General features: G+C 36.3%; 2 protein-coding genes across 3 annotated transcripts; one reads left to right on the top strand and one right to left on the bottom strand.

Moving 5' to 3' along the window:
- Positions 1 to 316: 316 nt before the first annotated feature.
- Positions 317 to 8238, top strand: LOC104090617 (uncharacterized). 2 transcript variants are annotated; one of them, XM_009595757.4, is made up of 11 exons: positions 317 to 497; positions 1525 to 1617; positions 2129 to 2253; positions 3194 to 3975; positions 4141 to 4425; positions 4565 to 5478; positions 5660 to 5739; positions 5858 to 5953; positions 6028 to 6101; positions 6429 to 6549; positions 7972 to 8238. In XM_009595757.4, exons 1-11 carry the CDS (start codon positions 413 to 415, stop codon positions 8053 to 8055), a joined length of 2739 nt encoding a protein of 912 aa, XP_009594052.1. In that variant the 5' UTR covers positions 317 to 412; the 3' UTR covers positions 8056 to 8238. The 2 variants fall into 2 exon arrangements, with proteins under 2 accessions (XP_009594052.1, XP_033510540.1); XM_033654649.2 differs by having other exon boundaries at positions 441 to 497; positions 1525 to 1908.
- Positions 8239 to 9069: 831 nt separating this feature from the next.
- On the bottom strand, positions 9070 to 15690 carry LOC104090613 (farnesyl pyrophosphate synthase). The gene is made up of 12 exons (XM_009595752.4): positions 15420 to 15690; positions 13199 to 13223; positions 12672 to 12787; positions 12472 to 12558; positions 12270 to 12386; positions 12078 to 12166; positions 11933 to 11984; positions 11389 to 11484; positions 10351 to 10395; positions 10154 to 10243; positions 9990 to 10061; positions 9070 to 9467 (listed from the first exon to the last, which is right to left on the bottom strand). Exons 1-12 carry the CDS (start codon positions 15528 to 15530, stop codon positions 9339 to 9341), a joined length of 1029 nt encoding a protein of 342 aa, XP_009594047.1. The 5' UTR covers positions 15531 to 15690; the 3' UTR covers positions 9070 to 9338.
- Positions 15691 to 16652: the final 962 nt, after the last annotated feature.

The raw sequence follows: 16652 nt of genomic DNA, 5'->3' as shown, positions 1-16652 counted from the left end.
ACACGAATATGAAATTCTAGCGATCGCCAAATGCTTGCTTTAAAGTTTTGGCTCGATTTTTCCCTCAAAACTATTATTATCGGGGTCGAAAAATCAATAGTGGCACAGAAGTATCATATTTGTGTTATTCCCCCAAAGGTTTATGGGCTTCGTAGCACGAATAATTCAGGCCCAATTCCACAAGGCCCACAATCCTACCCACGAGGAAGGATTGGGCTTTTTGGCCCATAGCCACAAACTCTCTTTGCTCTCTTAGCCTTATTCAAATCCAGTTATTAAAATAAAATACCCAATTTACAATCTATTCGTTATATATTGAGCGCCATAGGGTTTTACTCACATTGAAAATTACATATCAAATTTCTTCTTGAAATCCTTCAATCTCAAATTCCGAATCTGTGAAATTCAATCAATGGGGAGGAGAAAAGAGCGTAAACTTGCAGCTAAGAGTGCCGCCGGTCGTCGAGTTAAGCTCGATCTTTTCGCGGAACCCTCTGGTAATTTCAATTTCTGAATTTATGCTTTGCTAGGTTTTCAAGGTCAATATATTTTCTGTTTAATAGCCATAAATTTCACTAGTTGTGTTCGAGATTTAATATTTATGTATAAAAAATAATATTGCACCTATATATAGTGGCGGAGCTAGAGCTTGGTTGTTGGTTCGGCCTAACCTAGTAGATTTGGTCCAAATTCTATATTTGTCTTAAATAATTCCATTGAATATGTATAAATTATTAATTTAGAAGCTAGTAACTTAAAAGTACTAGAATCCCGAACCCATAAGTTTCAAATACTGGTTCCACCTACATTGAATAATTCCATTGAATATGTATAAATTATTAATTTAGAAGCGAGTAACTTAAAAGTACTAGAATTCCGAACCCATAAACTTCAAATACTTGTTCCACCTACATATGCACTGTATAGTTTACGGTAGCTCAGCCCTTGGCTGATTGATTGATTTTATTTTGGATTATAAACTTGGTGAGCTGTCGGAAGCATAGTCGGTTCTAAATCCAAATTAAGAACAGTTGCATAAGTTGAGAGCCAATGAATAATAGAGAAATTTTGAGGAATGCTTAAGGATGCAGAAGTTTTTGTATAATTAATGCAGTGGCTTGGCCATTTAGATTGATGCGTAGTTGATTGGTTGATTGATTTTATTTTGTCTAGTAAAGAGAATAATGTTAAGAACATGAGCTTTAAGTTTTGAGCTTTTTCAATTTGTGCTGCAAGTTTTGTTTTTACGAATCTGGTAAAACTTTTTTCCATCCTTTGACCTTTCCGGATATATTGGTGGAACAAATTTGGAAGTGTTGAATCAACTAGAATCATAAATTTGTAAGGAAAGAGACATATATGTCCTCTTCATAAAAAAACAATGGCATATAAGTCCTGTCCAACTGTTGGGTACCTGCATCCACTTGAGTTACTACCTTATGATCACTTTGTGCTTCCTTTTTTAATTTCAAACTTTTCGTAACAATGGATGTTGATATTTGAGCAATTTGATATAATATTTAGGAGATTTGGGTGGCTCCTCTATCCAAGATGGAGTTGGAGGGGAAGAAGAATCCAAGATTCATGCTGAGCTACCTAATTCACCATCGTCTTCAGGTGGGTTCCGTCAGTTTTCTTCAAAAAGGACTCATCTTTGTAGAGAAGGCATGATGTGACCGATAATGTTGGTGGAAATTATTGATTTACTTTGTACAAGACATCTTGTTTGTACCACAAAAGATTATGTTTTCAGAATTGTAGCCTGCTGTGGTATTGGGAACTTTCAATTGATCATCAGTTACCGTCAGCCCCTGCCACAGTCAATTATTGAATTACGTCTTACCTATCATGCCCTTTTTGGCGGCATCAAAGGCGTTCCAATTACAAGAAGAGTATTTCCTCTCCTCGGTTCGTATGTTTCTGTCTTCATTTGTTTTATGGCTTTCTGACAGTTTGTGATGTGCTACAGGTGGTGGTGAACTGCATATATCTTAAATTCACCAGTCCTCTTCTTCTAATATTGTTATATTTGTTTCCTAAATTGTATACTGGCATTATCATAATATGTATTAGGTGTTCGAATCACTTGGCTTGAACTTCTCTTACATATATCCTCTTTGGCCATCAGGTAAACAACCGGAAAATCCACTTATGCTGCTTGGGCAATATAGTGATGATGAAGTGGATGAGGAATCTAGTGAAGGATTTAAACGTGCTGCTTCAGAAGATTCTTCTCTTGATCGCGAAGACCAGGTAAGCTGTAGGTAATGTATTCACTTGCTGTTGGCCACACATTTTGTAGGTCGATGAGCCAATTATTTTGGCAAAGAGGATTCTTTTGCTTGCGTTCTGATTTGACAGTGATGGGAAGGTGAATTGTAACCTTAAAATTAAAAAAAAAATTGTGTATTTTTTACAAACTTTGAAGGTCATCGACCTACAACGACCGCCAGATGCACCCGTCTGTAGATGTGAAACCATGGTGTGTGAAGGTGCTAAAAAGGGGACAAGGTAGGTCTAAAATCTCGTGGAAGTAAATTTTCTCGAAGGACATCCATACAGACTAAACGAAAGATATGGCACATTGGAAGAAAAAGATCTGAATAGGAGTACCTATTGGCTGAGAATATGTATTTGCATGTTATCATTTTTGCTTTACATCCTATGCTTTTCTAGGAGCTGCTTAGCCTTTCAAAGATTTATACATCAATAGAAAATATAAAGAACTTCTAAGATGAATTTAAATGGAGGAACATGGTAAATGAGGATTCATATAGCCGACCATAACTTTTTTGGGACCGCGGTGTAGTAGTAGTAGTTGTACTCGTTACGAACTTCCTATTTTTGACTCCCACTTATTTAGGTTGTGCTTCAAGTAGTTATTCTCCTATTAGATCTCAGCTCCTCTTACTACTCTGCAAATATCATTTCCAATAAGTGATTACCTTGCCTTCCAATTACTAGCACTCTATTGAGACGTAAATTCTGCTGTTTCTTTGAGATGTTTTCTCTGAGTTATTTGTTATGTTAATGATTTTGTTCGTTTAGATTATTATATGAGATTTCTACTCTGTTAGCCTAACATTGCCTCTACAATGCAATCCGATCTCTATTCAGCTTTTCATTCCTAGATGAATGGAGTTACTTTCATGGAGTTGATCTAATAACTCTGTTTTGTGGCCGTTCTGCTCAGGAAAAACAAGCTGGCGGAGAGGAAAATAATGTTAATGGGGAAATTGGTTCTGAAGTTATGGAAGTTGAAGAGCAAGCTATTGACAATGGCTCTGATGTACCAAGTCCTTCAGATAGACCTGCAGAAGATAGTACTACGGAAAACCATGCTTCTGAGTCAGTTGATTTGCACACTCAATTGAGTGCGACGGAGCAAATTACTGCTTCTGCAACTTTGGATGCACAAGTTCTTGGGGATGCAAGTTCAGGGTGGAAGATGGTGTTGCACGAAGAGAGTAATCAGTATTATTATTGGAACATAGTAACAGGAGAGACTTCATGGGAAGTGCCCAAGATATTGGATCATGCAGCTGAACCGAGGTTCGAAGAGAAAATTACTGCTGATACTGAATGCACGGGCAGTGCCACCTCAGGGAACTTAGAATCCTCTGCATTAGACATTAGACAGACTGGCGTCAGCTATAGCAACATCAATGAATACAGGCAGCCAATAGATGATACCTTACATGATAAGAAAGTAGACAATGATGAGGACCAAAATGGCACAATAAATGACTCTGAACAAATTGATTCACAACACAATGAACCATCTTCTCCTGGTGGATCTCTTTCTTCAGGGCAATCAGATCAAACTCTTGCAGGTCATTTGAATGGCTCAGGTGAAGATTCTACAAAGCATACAGATGCAGATTATGTTCCAGAAGATGAAACTGAGGCAGACTTTTCCTCTGACCTTGTAAAACATTGTGAACGCTTGCTAGAGCAATTGAAGACGATGAAAGGGTATGCCATTGAGATTCCTATGTGCTTCTCCTCGGAGCTTTATTCCAACATCTCTTCAGTTTTTCTTGTTGTATGTCTGAAAAGTTTTTACAAGGATCTTTCCTCCTCTCACTTTCTTCTTTTCCTTCCCCTGTTTGTTTTTACTGATTATTTCTTGTTCAACAGGTCCAATTATTACGTGCAGTTGCATGATCAAATTTCAAAATATGCATTGGAACTTGAGATTAGGCTAGCTGATATTAGGTCCTTAGCCTGTAATGGGTTGTCATTGCTTCCCTTCTGGGTGCACTCTGAGAGGAAGGTAAAACTGCTAGATTCAGAAATAAATCAAATTCGTGGGCAATTCCTGTCCGGACAACACAGTGATGTTGAGGCTGGTCATGAATCTCACAAAGACAGTGATCATGTACCCGATGCAACTGGAGAGAGGCCAAGTCATCCTACCACTGGGTATGCTGGATTTACCTTGATTATTTCGACTATAAAGAACATGATAAGCTTTCTGTTTCTATAGTGGTGCTACTTCTGGGTTTGTTGTTTTATAGTGGTGCTACTTCTCATCTAACTTGCCTTACACATTTTCTTTCAGTGATGCAAGTGAGAAAACTGGAGCCACTGGAGTCACTGTACATGAAGAGTTAACTCCTCAAACAGTGCTTCATCCGGCTGAAGAAGTAGACATGGATGTGGATATGGAAGTTGAAGACGCAGAACCTTCGAGCAGCTTAACTGTGGGGGATGTACTACATGCCCCAAATCATGCCCCACTGGACGTACCAAGTCTTTCTGCGCTACAGACAAAATTGGAGTCCTCCGTCCCGGAACAAACACCTAATGTTCTTCCTCCACCTGATGAAGACTGGATTCCTCCACCTCCTCCTGAAAATGAACCTTTTCCACCACCACCACCCGATGAACCTTTAGATCACACACATGCTCTTCCTTCAGATATGGAATCGGTTCAACCTTTTTCTTATAACTTAGCTTATCCAGGTTCGACATTTGAATACTATGGGCAAACTAATTCTGAAGTTGCCAGTAATTTATATGCAACTTCGGACGGTCAGATAGCTGTTAGTCATCAACCATTATATTATCAAATCCCGGATACGTATAGTGCTGCTCCTGTGGCAATCAACCATGTTGATCCCATTGCATACTATGGCTATCAGGATGGAGCACTGCAGCCTGTTTCCGTAGTCAGTGGTACAGAGTCTTCTGGTCTTCCAGCTATACCAGTTCATGAAAATGTTACACCTGATGCAGTTCCATCCTTAGATGTCCAGGGGGGGTCACGATCTGATTTGTTAGCAAAAACTGAGGCCGTTGTACCTGTTAATTTGGAGACTGAAAAGACATCTTTTGATGTTCCTGCTACACAATCCTCTTTGCATGCTACAAGAAGTGTATCAGTGATGGATGGTGGTGCTGTGTCTTCAACATCTATGGTCACTGGCTCTGTTGTTGCTGCTTCAACTGCCCCCTCAAAGGTTCAATCGAAAGGTAAGTTGGGCAATCTAAACTTTCTTTGCTTGGTTGAAAGTTGCAGTTCTTGCATTTTTAGTATGTCATTAGTATCCGGAGGCATTTTCTACTGCAGTAACATGTGAAACTCTTCCTCATGGAGCTTTTTCCAAAGTATATGAAGCTGAATATTCTTATTTTGCTTTCTTTTTCTCCTCAGTTTCACGTAATAAAAAGCGGACTACTGGTGTGGTGTCCACATTAAGGTCTAATAAGAAAGTCTCGAGCTTGGTTGACAAGGTAACTGCCTTCTCTTTGGTGCTCCCATTAGGTCTTTGAAGATTGTTTATAACGTTTTGGCAATGCAGTTTCTCTTAAATGATTTCGTAATGCTTATTCTTTTCATAATTTTCATTAGTGGAAAGCTGCCAAAGAGGAGCTGCATGCAGGGGAAGAGGAAGAACCCGAAAGTGTTCTGGAGAAGCTGGAGAAGAAACGACAACGAGAAATAGAGGTCTGATGATGCTATGTGCAGTTTGATGTTGATAGGCATAGAATCTAGTGTATCTAACTTTATTTTGATTGTAGGAATGGCGTGCTAAGCAGATTGCAAGTGGGGAGGCCAAAGAAAATGCTAATTTTCAACCACTTGGCGGTGATTGGTAGCACTTCTGATCATTTAGTTTTAGTTTTCACTGCACTATATCTGTATGTTATATCTTATTATGTGTTGTCCTTTGTTGGAATAGTGAACTTGTCTTAAGATCCTCCCTCCTCTCCCAGCCCTTACCGATCTTAGGGGAGTTAGGTGTTCTTTGTTTTACTCTTTCACTTGATATGTGCTCTATTTCAGCATGTATGTATTGCTTGAATCATATGGATGCACTCTTAAGGAAGTGACGCTACAGTTGTGCATGCGGTATCATAATCAATAAACGTAGTAAATTATAGTTTCTCTACATTTTGTCTTGACTATATTGATGTTGCAGGCGAGAGCGTGTGAAACGAAAAAGAGCTGAAAAGATGAGGGAGGCTGAAAAGCAACCATCTGAAGAAAATGAGCAGCCTGATCTGAATGTTCTTTCTAGAGGTCTTCCATCTGGATGGCAGGTATACTTCTCGGCTCAGGTGTTTTATACCCTTGCATGGAAGATGAAATTTTATTTGTGTGTGTGTGATACACGACCCTTGAGCCGAGGGTCTATGAGAAACAACCTCTCTACCTTCACAAGGTAAGGGTAAGGTCTGCGTACACATTACCCTCCCCAGACCCCACTTGTGGGATTACATTGGGTTTGTTGTTGTTATGATACACGATCCAAGTGCCCTCATTCTCTTCCTTCTCTAAGAAGTTGAGACTAATTTTGAGCCACGAAAATGAATATCATCCTAATCTCTATTTGTGAGTATGTGTGGAAGCATTGTGTATCTAATCATGAAAAAGAACTGATGTTGTCTTCGTTGAGGTCTCTAACTCATGAATCACCTACTTATGGTATCAAAACCAACCTTTTAGTGGTATTAAAAACAACCTTTTAAGTTGGAAACCCAAAATTAATAGAAAATTTAACGTGTTTGCAGCTTTAACTTGTTTGTTTGTCTGTGGATCAATTTTCCTTGTTAGTCTGTTTTTTCCTAATGTCCAATTAGCCATTAGCTTGGCAAGGGCAGAAATCAGGGTAGATTGCTGAAAGAATTCAATAATACTCCAAACTCTGTACATGCCACAGTTTGGTGGAGCATACTAATTAAATCACTTCAAATTTTGGCATTGAATACCTTTAACTATGTTCCTTGACATAGATTGGAGCTATCAGTACCGATCAAAAATATTGGAGTTCTCATTTTGATTTTGCTTGTTCTTAGTAGAGTCAATCATCATTTATATTGAGCAAGGTCAAGTCCCTTGGGGGACATCCAATAAAAAAAAAATGGAACGATACAGAGATATTGAGCAAGGTCAACACTTGTATAATAGCCTCGTGGCGGCCGTGTTGAAAAACTGGCAATCTAGCAGAAGAGAATATATTCCAATCATCAAGGACTAATAGCTACTAGTGTTAAAAACATGAGGTCATTCAAAAGGTTACAAAAGCCATTAGGGTGGTAAAATGAATGTAGCCAGAGAGGCGGTAAAGGGTCGATATTCAATTCTGTATCTATTAGATCAAAAACATTATCCGAGTAGATCAATTTATTATCTTAGTTATACCTCTTGAAATACGATTCAATTAGGGGTTAACTGGTTTCAATTCCTACTTGCTTACTAGTCTTTCAATTTAAGCTCGTATGCTGATAATTGTGTTCCCCAGTGACTCCAATCTTCTATAGGCTATAACCTAGTTAGCCCCCTACCCTACAGGCTATAACTTAGTGAAATCAGTTGAAGGGGACCATAAGTTTCGATAATTTGTGGATGGTGAAATCCTCGATTTTTTCCCCCCCAAAAAAATTGTGGATGGCGCTGCATCTCATGTGACTTTGCACTTTTTCTGCCATTTCTGTCTTGTCTAATGGTGCTCTCTTCTCCAGGCTTATTGGGATGACTCCACAAAGCAGGTCTATTATGGAAATGCCGTGACATCAGAGACGGCCTGGAATAGACCGACTAACTGAAGATTGATACGGAGAATTCCTACCTAATTGATATATTCATTGTAACGTTTCCTTTTATAAAAATTTTGGTTCAAACATCGTTAGTTACTGCCTTGTATATATGTAGGGGTGTAGTGACGTGATCAAGTGGCAACTTGCTTAAGCTTGATTTAATCTCTTAATGAGTTCTTAAATTTTGTTCCAGCTCAAGTGCCTTTAGTCAGGCTGATCCACAAGTCAAGCTCGAGTTACTGTGTGTTGAGTTAACCAAATTCCTTGTTAGTTAAGTTGAGCTTCTTAGCACTGAAAAATGAAAAAGGTAAAAGTTCAAGCTTGGATCGTTTGTTTGATGTATTAATTTGCATATATATTGGAACTGGCATTTCCAATTCATTAAAGGGGAAAGTCGCTTCTGCCTATTCATGTCCTTGCCGCTAGCAAATCGTATTTGCCTTTGCCATTATTGAAGTGGTTGGATTTCACGTGTCTAAATTCTTTGAGAAAAATGTCCAGATCTGTCGCTGACTATGGGTTAAAATTATTCTTAGGTCGGAGTTTTATTAGGTGTTGAAGGGCAAAAAGGGGATTGTCTTCTAATTTTGGGGGGGGGGGGGGGGGTGTTATTGCTCAATTTCAAATAGTATACGGGTAAATTTGAGTCTTTCCCTTAAAAAAAAATGCACAACAATAATAGATGCGCAGAGCATTAAACCCTTTCGTGTTAATGCTTAAAGCTGAGGTTTTACTGGCATTTAGATTTAAGTTTCTGACTTAAAGAGGGATAACATTCAACTAGAAGAATTAAATTGGTCACAAATTATTAAAAGCTTTACAATGCAAACAGTAAGATAGGTACTAAAGCAAACAATGAAACAGGTAGTAAACCTATATCATACACATCTCAACAAACTAATCAATTAACCAGTTTGCCAATTATACATTTTTGAAATACTTATATACTGGTCTGCGTAATTTAGTTAAATAACCCGTTAACTAATACAATTAAATAATATTTTTAATGGATGTACTAAAATCTTAAACAACAACTAAAATGGACCGGAGATAGTATTATTGGAAAATAAAATAGAAGATCATGGAAGCCATACAAGAAAGTAGAACAATCCATGAAATACACAAAGGCGGAGCCCGATTTGAAGTTTATGGATTTTTAATTTGCCACCGAACCCATACGCCGTATGGAATACTCTAGCTCTGCCCTTGAAATACATACACATCTTCTCCATTGGAAGAAACACAAATAATGCTAACCATTAAACATTAAAATTCAGTAATTCATTGAGTTTCTACTTCTGCCTCTTATATATCTTTGCCAAAAATGACTTCAGAACTGCTTGCACTGCTTTGCTTGGTTGAGCTTCAATAGAGTTGATCAGCTTTTCGTACGTCTTCTTCTCATATTCCAGGTACACATCCTACAAAATTTCCCAAAAAGAATAGGCCAAAGTCGGGGGCGGATGTAGCTTATTAGCTAGGGGTTCAACCGAACCCATTATTTTGTACACGAACATGGATATATATGTGAAAAGCCACTAAATATCAACAAATATTATATTTTGGACCCATAATTTTAAAAGTATAATAAGTTTAGTGCTAAGAACTTTAAAAGTTAACCCATCAAGTTTAAATCCTGGATCTGCCTCTGGCCAAAGCTATGTTGCTCAAACTCTTCGCCGCACCCGTGTCGGATCTTTCAAAAGTGCACTATCTTTGGAGGATCTGACATGCATCCGGTGGCACTTTTGAAGAGTCCGAGCAATTTACTAAGAAAAGAATACAACGTCATGACTACTTTAAAGGTTGACTAATCCAGTTTAAATCCTGGATCAGGCTCGGCGAAAGTACCATATTTGAGATGACTGTTTATGAAAAAGAGTACATTTTCATGACTACTTATTGAAGAAAGCAGAAACAGTAAAGTAAGGAAGGAAGAATACCTCAAGTTTGAGATCATTGTAAAGGGCTTTAACTTTAGCAACACAAGCAGGATCATCTTTTCCATAGTTCTCCTGCAAACAAAGTTCTTCCATTTAGCATTTCCTCAAACTAGCTAGTTGTTTGAGAGAATGTAAATAAGGAATGACAACTTTTTTAGGCTCACATATAATAACTTCTTTTGCTCCTCATTGCAGTGTTCGAGGGCTTTCACTACCAACCAAGAGCACTTGAAATCTTGAATATCCGTGCCAATCTGATAGCAAGACAAATACTCGTAAGATTTATACTTTTTTCAAAGTTAAAAGAGCACAGTGATTAATCTTCAGGATTTTGTAGTGTTAGCTTTCTTATAAAACCTACCTTACCCAGCACCTCGGGGTCAGCAAAGCAGTCCAAGTAATCATCCTACAAAGTACCAAAAACTTTCAGTCAGAATTTGTAAATGGGATATTATTCTTAGGTAATTTGGCAAACAAACCAAATTAGATGGACAATACAAAAAGGTTATCACCTAATCCATCCAAAAATTTCATTGCTTGACCACATGATACACGTATCTTTCACGTGTCAATAAGGTGTCTCAAAACATTCGCACTTACATTGAAAGAGAGCGAATTTCAAACCTCCCGTTAGGGGGTAATAATATACAGGTTTTTTTACAAGTACAGGAAGGTTCTTAGCATATTCAATAAGTACAGGGATGTAATGTGCAACATTTTAAAAACCGCAACATTCAAGTCTAAAAAACAAATGCTAACTATAAGAATGATTTAGTCTATTTTATTTCTTTTTTTTAATAATTGTTTATGTGGTGTACACATCACGTACAGATAAATGAGCGGTTCAGTTACAATTGTTTTGTATGTCCAAAAGGGAAACCAACTCTTCTTTTTTTTCTTTCAGAAAACTAAACCAGGTTTTCTCAAAACCAAATCCTATTAGATTTCAAAGACAGAAGAAAACTCAAACTCTGTTTTTCAAAACCAAGTTAATTTGGTTTACCAAACTGAATGCTTCAATTCATGGAACTATTACTATAAGCCGGTATTCCCTTTCAAGCAACATTCTGAAGTGGAAGTTTGGCGACACAACAGCTAACCTCTGAATCCTATCTTCAAAAGCATGAATTCCAAACACCCTGTTATGCGTACTCTCTGCCTCAGCTGTGATCTACTAACCATTTCTTTTTGGAGAATAATCTATAATCCAAATACATCCAACACTAATTCATACACACACATATTTTCCTAGCATATTTATAAGCTAATTGTTCCAATAACTAAATTAAAACCAAAACCAAGCCCCCTCTTAAAAGTTTATGTGTTACTTACATAGAACTCATGACATCTATTAGAAGATAGAATATGAACTAATGGCACGGTTAATCGTAATTCTCACCTGAACTTGGAAATAGATTCCCATTTCGATAAGTATGTTCTTGACATTAACATGATTGTCAAGACTCTCTCCTGCCATAAGAAGTGCACATGCCACCTGAAAATATTGATAGTAAGTATTCGGCTGTACTTTATATCAAATGCACATTAATCTCGAGGTAATTCTTATTAATCTGGATAGTGAATTCGTTAAGAGGAACAGGAAGTTTAACCACAAACTGAGCATGCACAGAAGTTTTAAAAGTCATGTTTACAATCTAGAATCTAGAGAAATAAAAAAATAAAAACATTAAAAATAGATTGAAGGGGAAAGTGCAAGGTTTAGCTCAGATGGAAATCCACATAAGAAGCTTGGGCATATTTTTGCAAATAGCTAATTGACTTCAAGAGGTTTAGACTTTGAGATTGTTTTAAAACATCTATACTCAAGTTAGAAAAATGACATGTCTTCCATACAAATTAAATATTCAGAAAAAGAAATAGATATTAAGACATTCTCATAATAGAATAGCAATTAACAAGCTATTAAGTCAATTCATACTCACTGGGAGATAGAATGAGTAATAAGCAGTTTTATACTGGACAATCCGCCGATGACTGCATGAAAAATCACATCACAATGAGTTAAATAATGCAAGTAATACTGAAAGCAGCAAAAATTGCGCAGTACTCTCAACGAAGTCTCCTTACATAGGCAATGAGTATTTTGATAAATCTTTCTCTCCAACAAGTGTAGTAATCAAATCTATCATTTGTCCAGAGGCAGTCTGGAATTCCACCTGTAAAAACATGTCGGCAATGCCAAAGAGGAAAAAAAGGAAAAATGTTCAGCATTATAAGAAGTTTAAATTAGAGGCCTCCTTTGCGCTTAAAAATTTTCACCTCATTAAACAACTCAAGAAGATCGACATAATAAGGATTTCCTCTAAAGTGGTTCTTCAGTATCCTTGGGATGTGGTTACGAAGAAGTATGCCATCATTAGCAGCAATCATGCCAACCTACAAGAATTAAAAAAATGACTGAGTAGATGTAATTGCCGATCAATTCAAAGAGCAAAACAGCAGTCTCTTCGCATACACACACCTTCGGTAATCTGAACCAACACGGTTGACCTCGGCGTGTGTGAGAGCCATCCATTATATCATCAAGAACAAGGAAATATGCTTGAAGCTGCAGCACACAATCACACCATACACTCAGAAGAATTTAAAAGAAAAAAATAAGGTTTATTCGGGGTTAGAAACCAGGATAGGTGTAGCTTGAAGAATGCTAATGTTGCATACCCATTCAATGCACCAGCCAAGGGAAGATGTTTGAAAGATTTCCTCGCTGGTTAGTTCTTTCCCCTCTTTCAACAAACTGTAGCTATCAATAACAGAGATCCCCCGATTCAGCTTTCCTGTAGTATGAAGTACTTAAATCAGAGGCGATCAAGGATTTTAAGAAGATGGGTGCACTTAATTAGAGGTGGATCCGTGATTTACATTTGATGGGTTTAGCCTTTAGGTCCTTATCATTAAAAACAACAAGATAGACGTGGGCTTTGAAACCCCGACTTCACTTGTAAAGGTGCACCCAATAATTATTGCACCATAGAATTCTTTGAGCTTGGGCGCACACATATATATTTAAATAATTTTGAAGAGATACAACATTATTATACATAATCTAGGGAGAGAAGCATGGGTTCACGTGAATCCATGCCCTAAACCATAGATACGCCCCTGCTTAGAATAAAAACCTCTAGCTATTAAATATTATGGAATTAGTAGAAAATTTAAAATAGCTAGAAGTAGAACTTCGTTCTCACCTCCAGGTACATTGTAGTCCAACATCTGAAACAATTACGAGAAAGTATAAATTAGAAGCATAAAAAAAAGAAAAAGTTATACACTGGCTGTCCAAAAGATTCAATAACTCAGGGGAACAATTAAAAATGAATAGAACCAGAGACACCGGCCATAATGAAGTTCAAAACTTGTCACAACAAATTTCCTCTAGCTGTAATGAAGTTAGAAATTTTGTTATATCAAAAGTAACGAACTGCTTTAAGAGAATAGTTAATTTATATCGCATTAAGCATCAGGAGATAACCCAAACAGACCATTTTGAACTCTATTTTTTAGTAAAGTGGATACAGTTCCCCCGTTCTTCATAAAGCAATCACAAAGCATGGGTGGAAACAGAATGTTAGAAACGGGCGCAATCACCATCACATCCACTTCAATTCCACCTACTCTAAAATCAAAACTTAGATCCGCTTCTATCACAAAAATATTAGTTAATTCTCTATTTATCTCTTAACAGATCCGCAAGCATTCTACACTTCTTCTCTCCAAAAAGCATAACACCCAGCAAAACTGCATATACTCTCAATTAATGAGATGCTGGATTCCACTTAGTGTATTTGGAATAAGTTAGACGCAAGGGCGGAGCTACCACTTTAGTTACGCGTTCGAATGAATACGGTAACTTTTGCTTAGACCCTATATTTGCATAAGGAAATTCATAAAACATGTATAAATATTCAATTGCGAACCCAGTAACTAAAATGAGTTATGGGTCCTGTGGCAAGTTCAGAACCATAAACTTCAAATCCTGGCTCCGCCTCTGGTTAGACATCCTTTTATAACATCAAAATTTCTACTTAACACGCATCTTCTTCACTGGATGTTTGGAGCATATGGTAAAAGGGTGTAAAACTAATTCTTTTGCAGTCTACATTCCATTATCAATCCAGTGTCATCTTCGTTTCATTATGACAGTTGAGAATAGTTTCTTTCTGATGCTGCGGACACATTCTTATGTGCTCATATCTTTGTTCAGTTGATAAAAAATGAGGTTTACAAATGACTTAGTTCAAGCACTACCAAATAATGAAAGGCAGTTCTTCTGAACCCAGATATGTGTTAAAAGAATTCACGAAATAAGTACAAATTAATTAATTGTGGTAGAATCTTGAACTCGAACCCATAAACTAATTCTTTTGCAGTCTACATAAAGTCCAATCATCTAATTTACTCCATATTAGAAATAAAAGATGAAGCCTTTATTTTACCTCATGTTAATGAGCTCAATCACAAACAAAGTATTCCTTTCTCGCTTATGAGACTAGCAGATCACTCATGATATGATAACATGTCAAGTATAACTAGCTGATCATCCTTTATAATATGGATTCAACATACATCAAAAATCTTTTAGATGAAAGAACAGAGGATCACCAAATTAAAACATGATACACCAGTAGAAACGAACCACATCAAAATGCAGCCAAATAATAAATTCTACATAATTCACATAAAATAAGAAGGTTCTGCCACAAAAAAAAACTCCATAAAATAAGAAGGGAAAGGAACATATCAAGATGCTTCAAGAAGCAAATATAGTTTTTTTTTAAAATTATAATGGTGGTGTCTTTGAATCCTAGCGGAGTCAAAAACATTAGGTGATTTCTTCCCATTTGTCCAAACCTTGATGGACATAATTACTCGGTACCTGAGCTAGTGGTAGGTAATAGGTAAAAGAGGCGGATTCAGAATTTTAAGCTTATGGGTTCCTACAACGATCTCGAGTTAATATGCATAATAATTGGATCAACGAAGTGGATTCCAAGCTAAATATATACTTTTAATGAATTTTTTAGTATAAATACATGATCTACGGCTCTACGCAAAATTTACTGGATTCACGGGAACCGTAAACCTTGCATTAGATAGGTAACCCGAGCCGAGGTGCGCGCAAGCTGGCCTATACAGCGCCGTTATAAAAAAAAAATATAATGGTGGTGTCAAGGCCAGCTTCTCCGCACTGCAGGTACCTACTACCTCTCATCATCACATATACTAGCTAAATTCAATCAATCAACTACAAATCCCAAACTAATTCGGATCGACTATATGAATCTCTAATATCAATTCCTAATCCACTATATGAATTTTTATGTCCATTTTCTCTATTAGAGTCATTTTAAAAACTAAATATCAAAAATGGGAAATCAAAAAAAAAAAATTTTAAAAAAATAAATTTACCCGTTCGACCCATTGACGAGCCTCATCAGTAAACTCGAAATCAGGATCATTAAGAAGCTCAGATTTTAATACTGAGTAAACCTCCAAAAACTTGGATTTAAGATCACTCATATTGTTGGAATGAATGTTCGCTAGTTTCAGAGTAGGAGAATTGTTGTGTTCGTTTGGTTCTTGAAATGGAATATTTTTATATATACAAAAACCAGCGCTGTATTTTGTGGAAAAGTTGGAAAGAGCACTTATCAGCAGCCTCCCCCTTTTTGTTGCAAGTACCAAATACATTATTGTTGATATCAAAATCAATTCAATTTATCAGTCAATTTTGTATCACTTCCATACTTCATATATTAATTTTTTGGAATCTTTACATAAATAGCCTATTGGATTCCCTATTTACTTTTCCTAACCTATATACATAAATTATACATGTTTGTACATATATTATATATGAATTACACATATATTGTATGATACATCTGTCGGCTATTTTTAGTTTAAGCAGTTGAGTGGACGACTATTTAGGTTAATTCTTCTTAATTTTTTAAGCAATTTCACCTCATGTTATTAAAACATGATGAAGTATGTGTTGATATTCATGTTTTGCTCGTTAAACTTCTTATTTGATAGAAACGATTATTATATTAATAACTAATATGAACGATAACAAAAAATGCATGTCACTAGCATGGAATTTAACTTGTAAAATTTAAAAGCATTAAGATAGTGATAATTTTGTAAGAAGAATTAACGCAAATAGCCATTTACCTAACCGTTTAAATTAAAAATAGTCGGTGAAGGTATAATATTTGAACATATATATATAATTATATATAATTAATGTATAATTAATATATATGACTAAAAAAGGTAAATAGTGAATATGACCTGCTATTTATGTAAACTTCCTATTTTTTAAAGACACGATCGACAAATGTGGATGCTATTTTTACCTCCCCCTCCCACTCAAACAACTTACAGGGTGCCCCATAAAGTAGAGATTAGAGAATGTGCTATTTTGTTCAAGAAAGCCCAATAATCTAAATATTGTATGATGATTTTAAATTGAAAAACTAACTTAAATAATCGTCCATCTAATTGCTTAAACTAAAAATAAATAGTGAATGTATAATATATGTATAACTCATATATAATATAATATAATATAATATATATAATAATATATAATCAATGTATAATCTATATATACGGAACAAGAAAGGTAAATAATAGTAG

The sequence above is a fragment of the Nicotiana tomentosiformis genome, chromosome 8 (genome assembly GCF_000390325.3).
Source record: "Nicotiana tomentosiformis chromosome 8, ASM39032v3, whole genome shotgun sequence".
Classification (NCBI taxonomy): domain Eukaryota; kingdom Viridiplantae; phylum Streptophyta; class Magnoliopsida; order Solanales; family Solanaceae; genus Nicotiana; species Nicotiana tomentosiformis.
The sequence above is the reverse complement of the archived record's forward strand: the minus strand, read 5'-3'. Positions and strand labels throughout refer to the sequence as shown.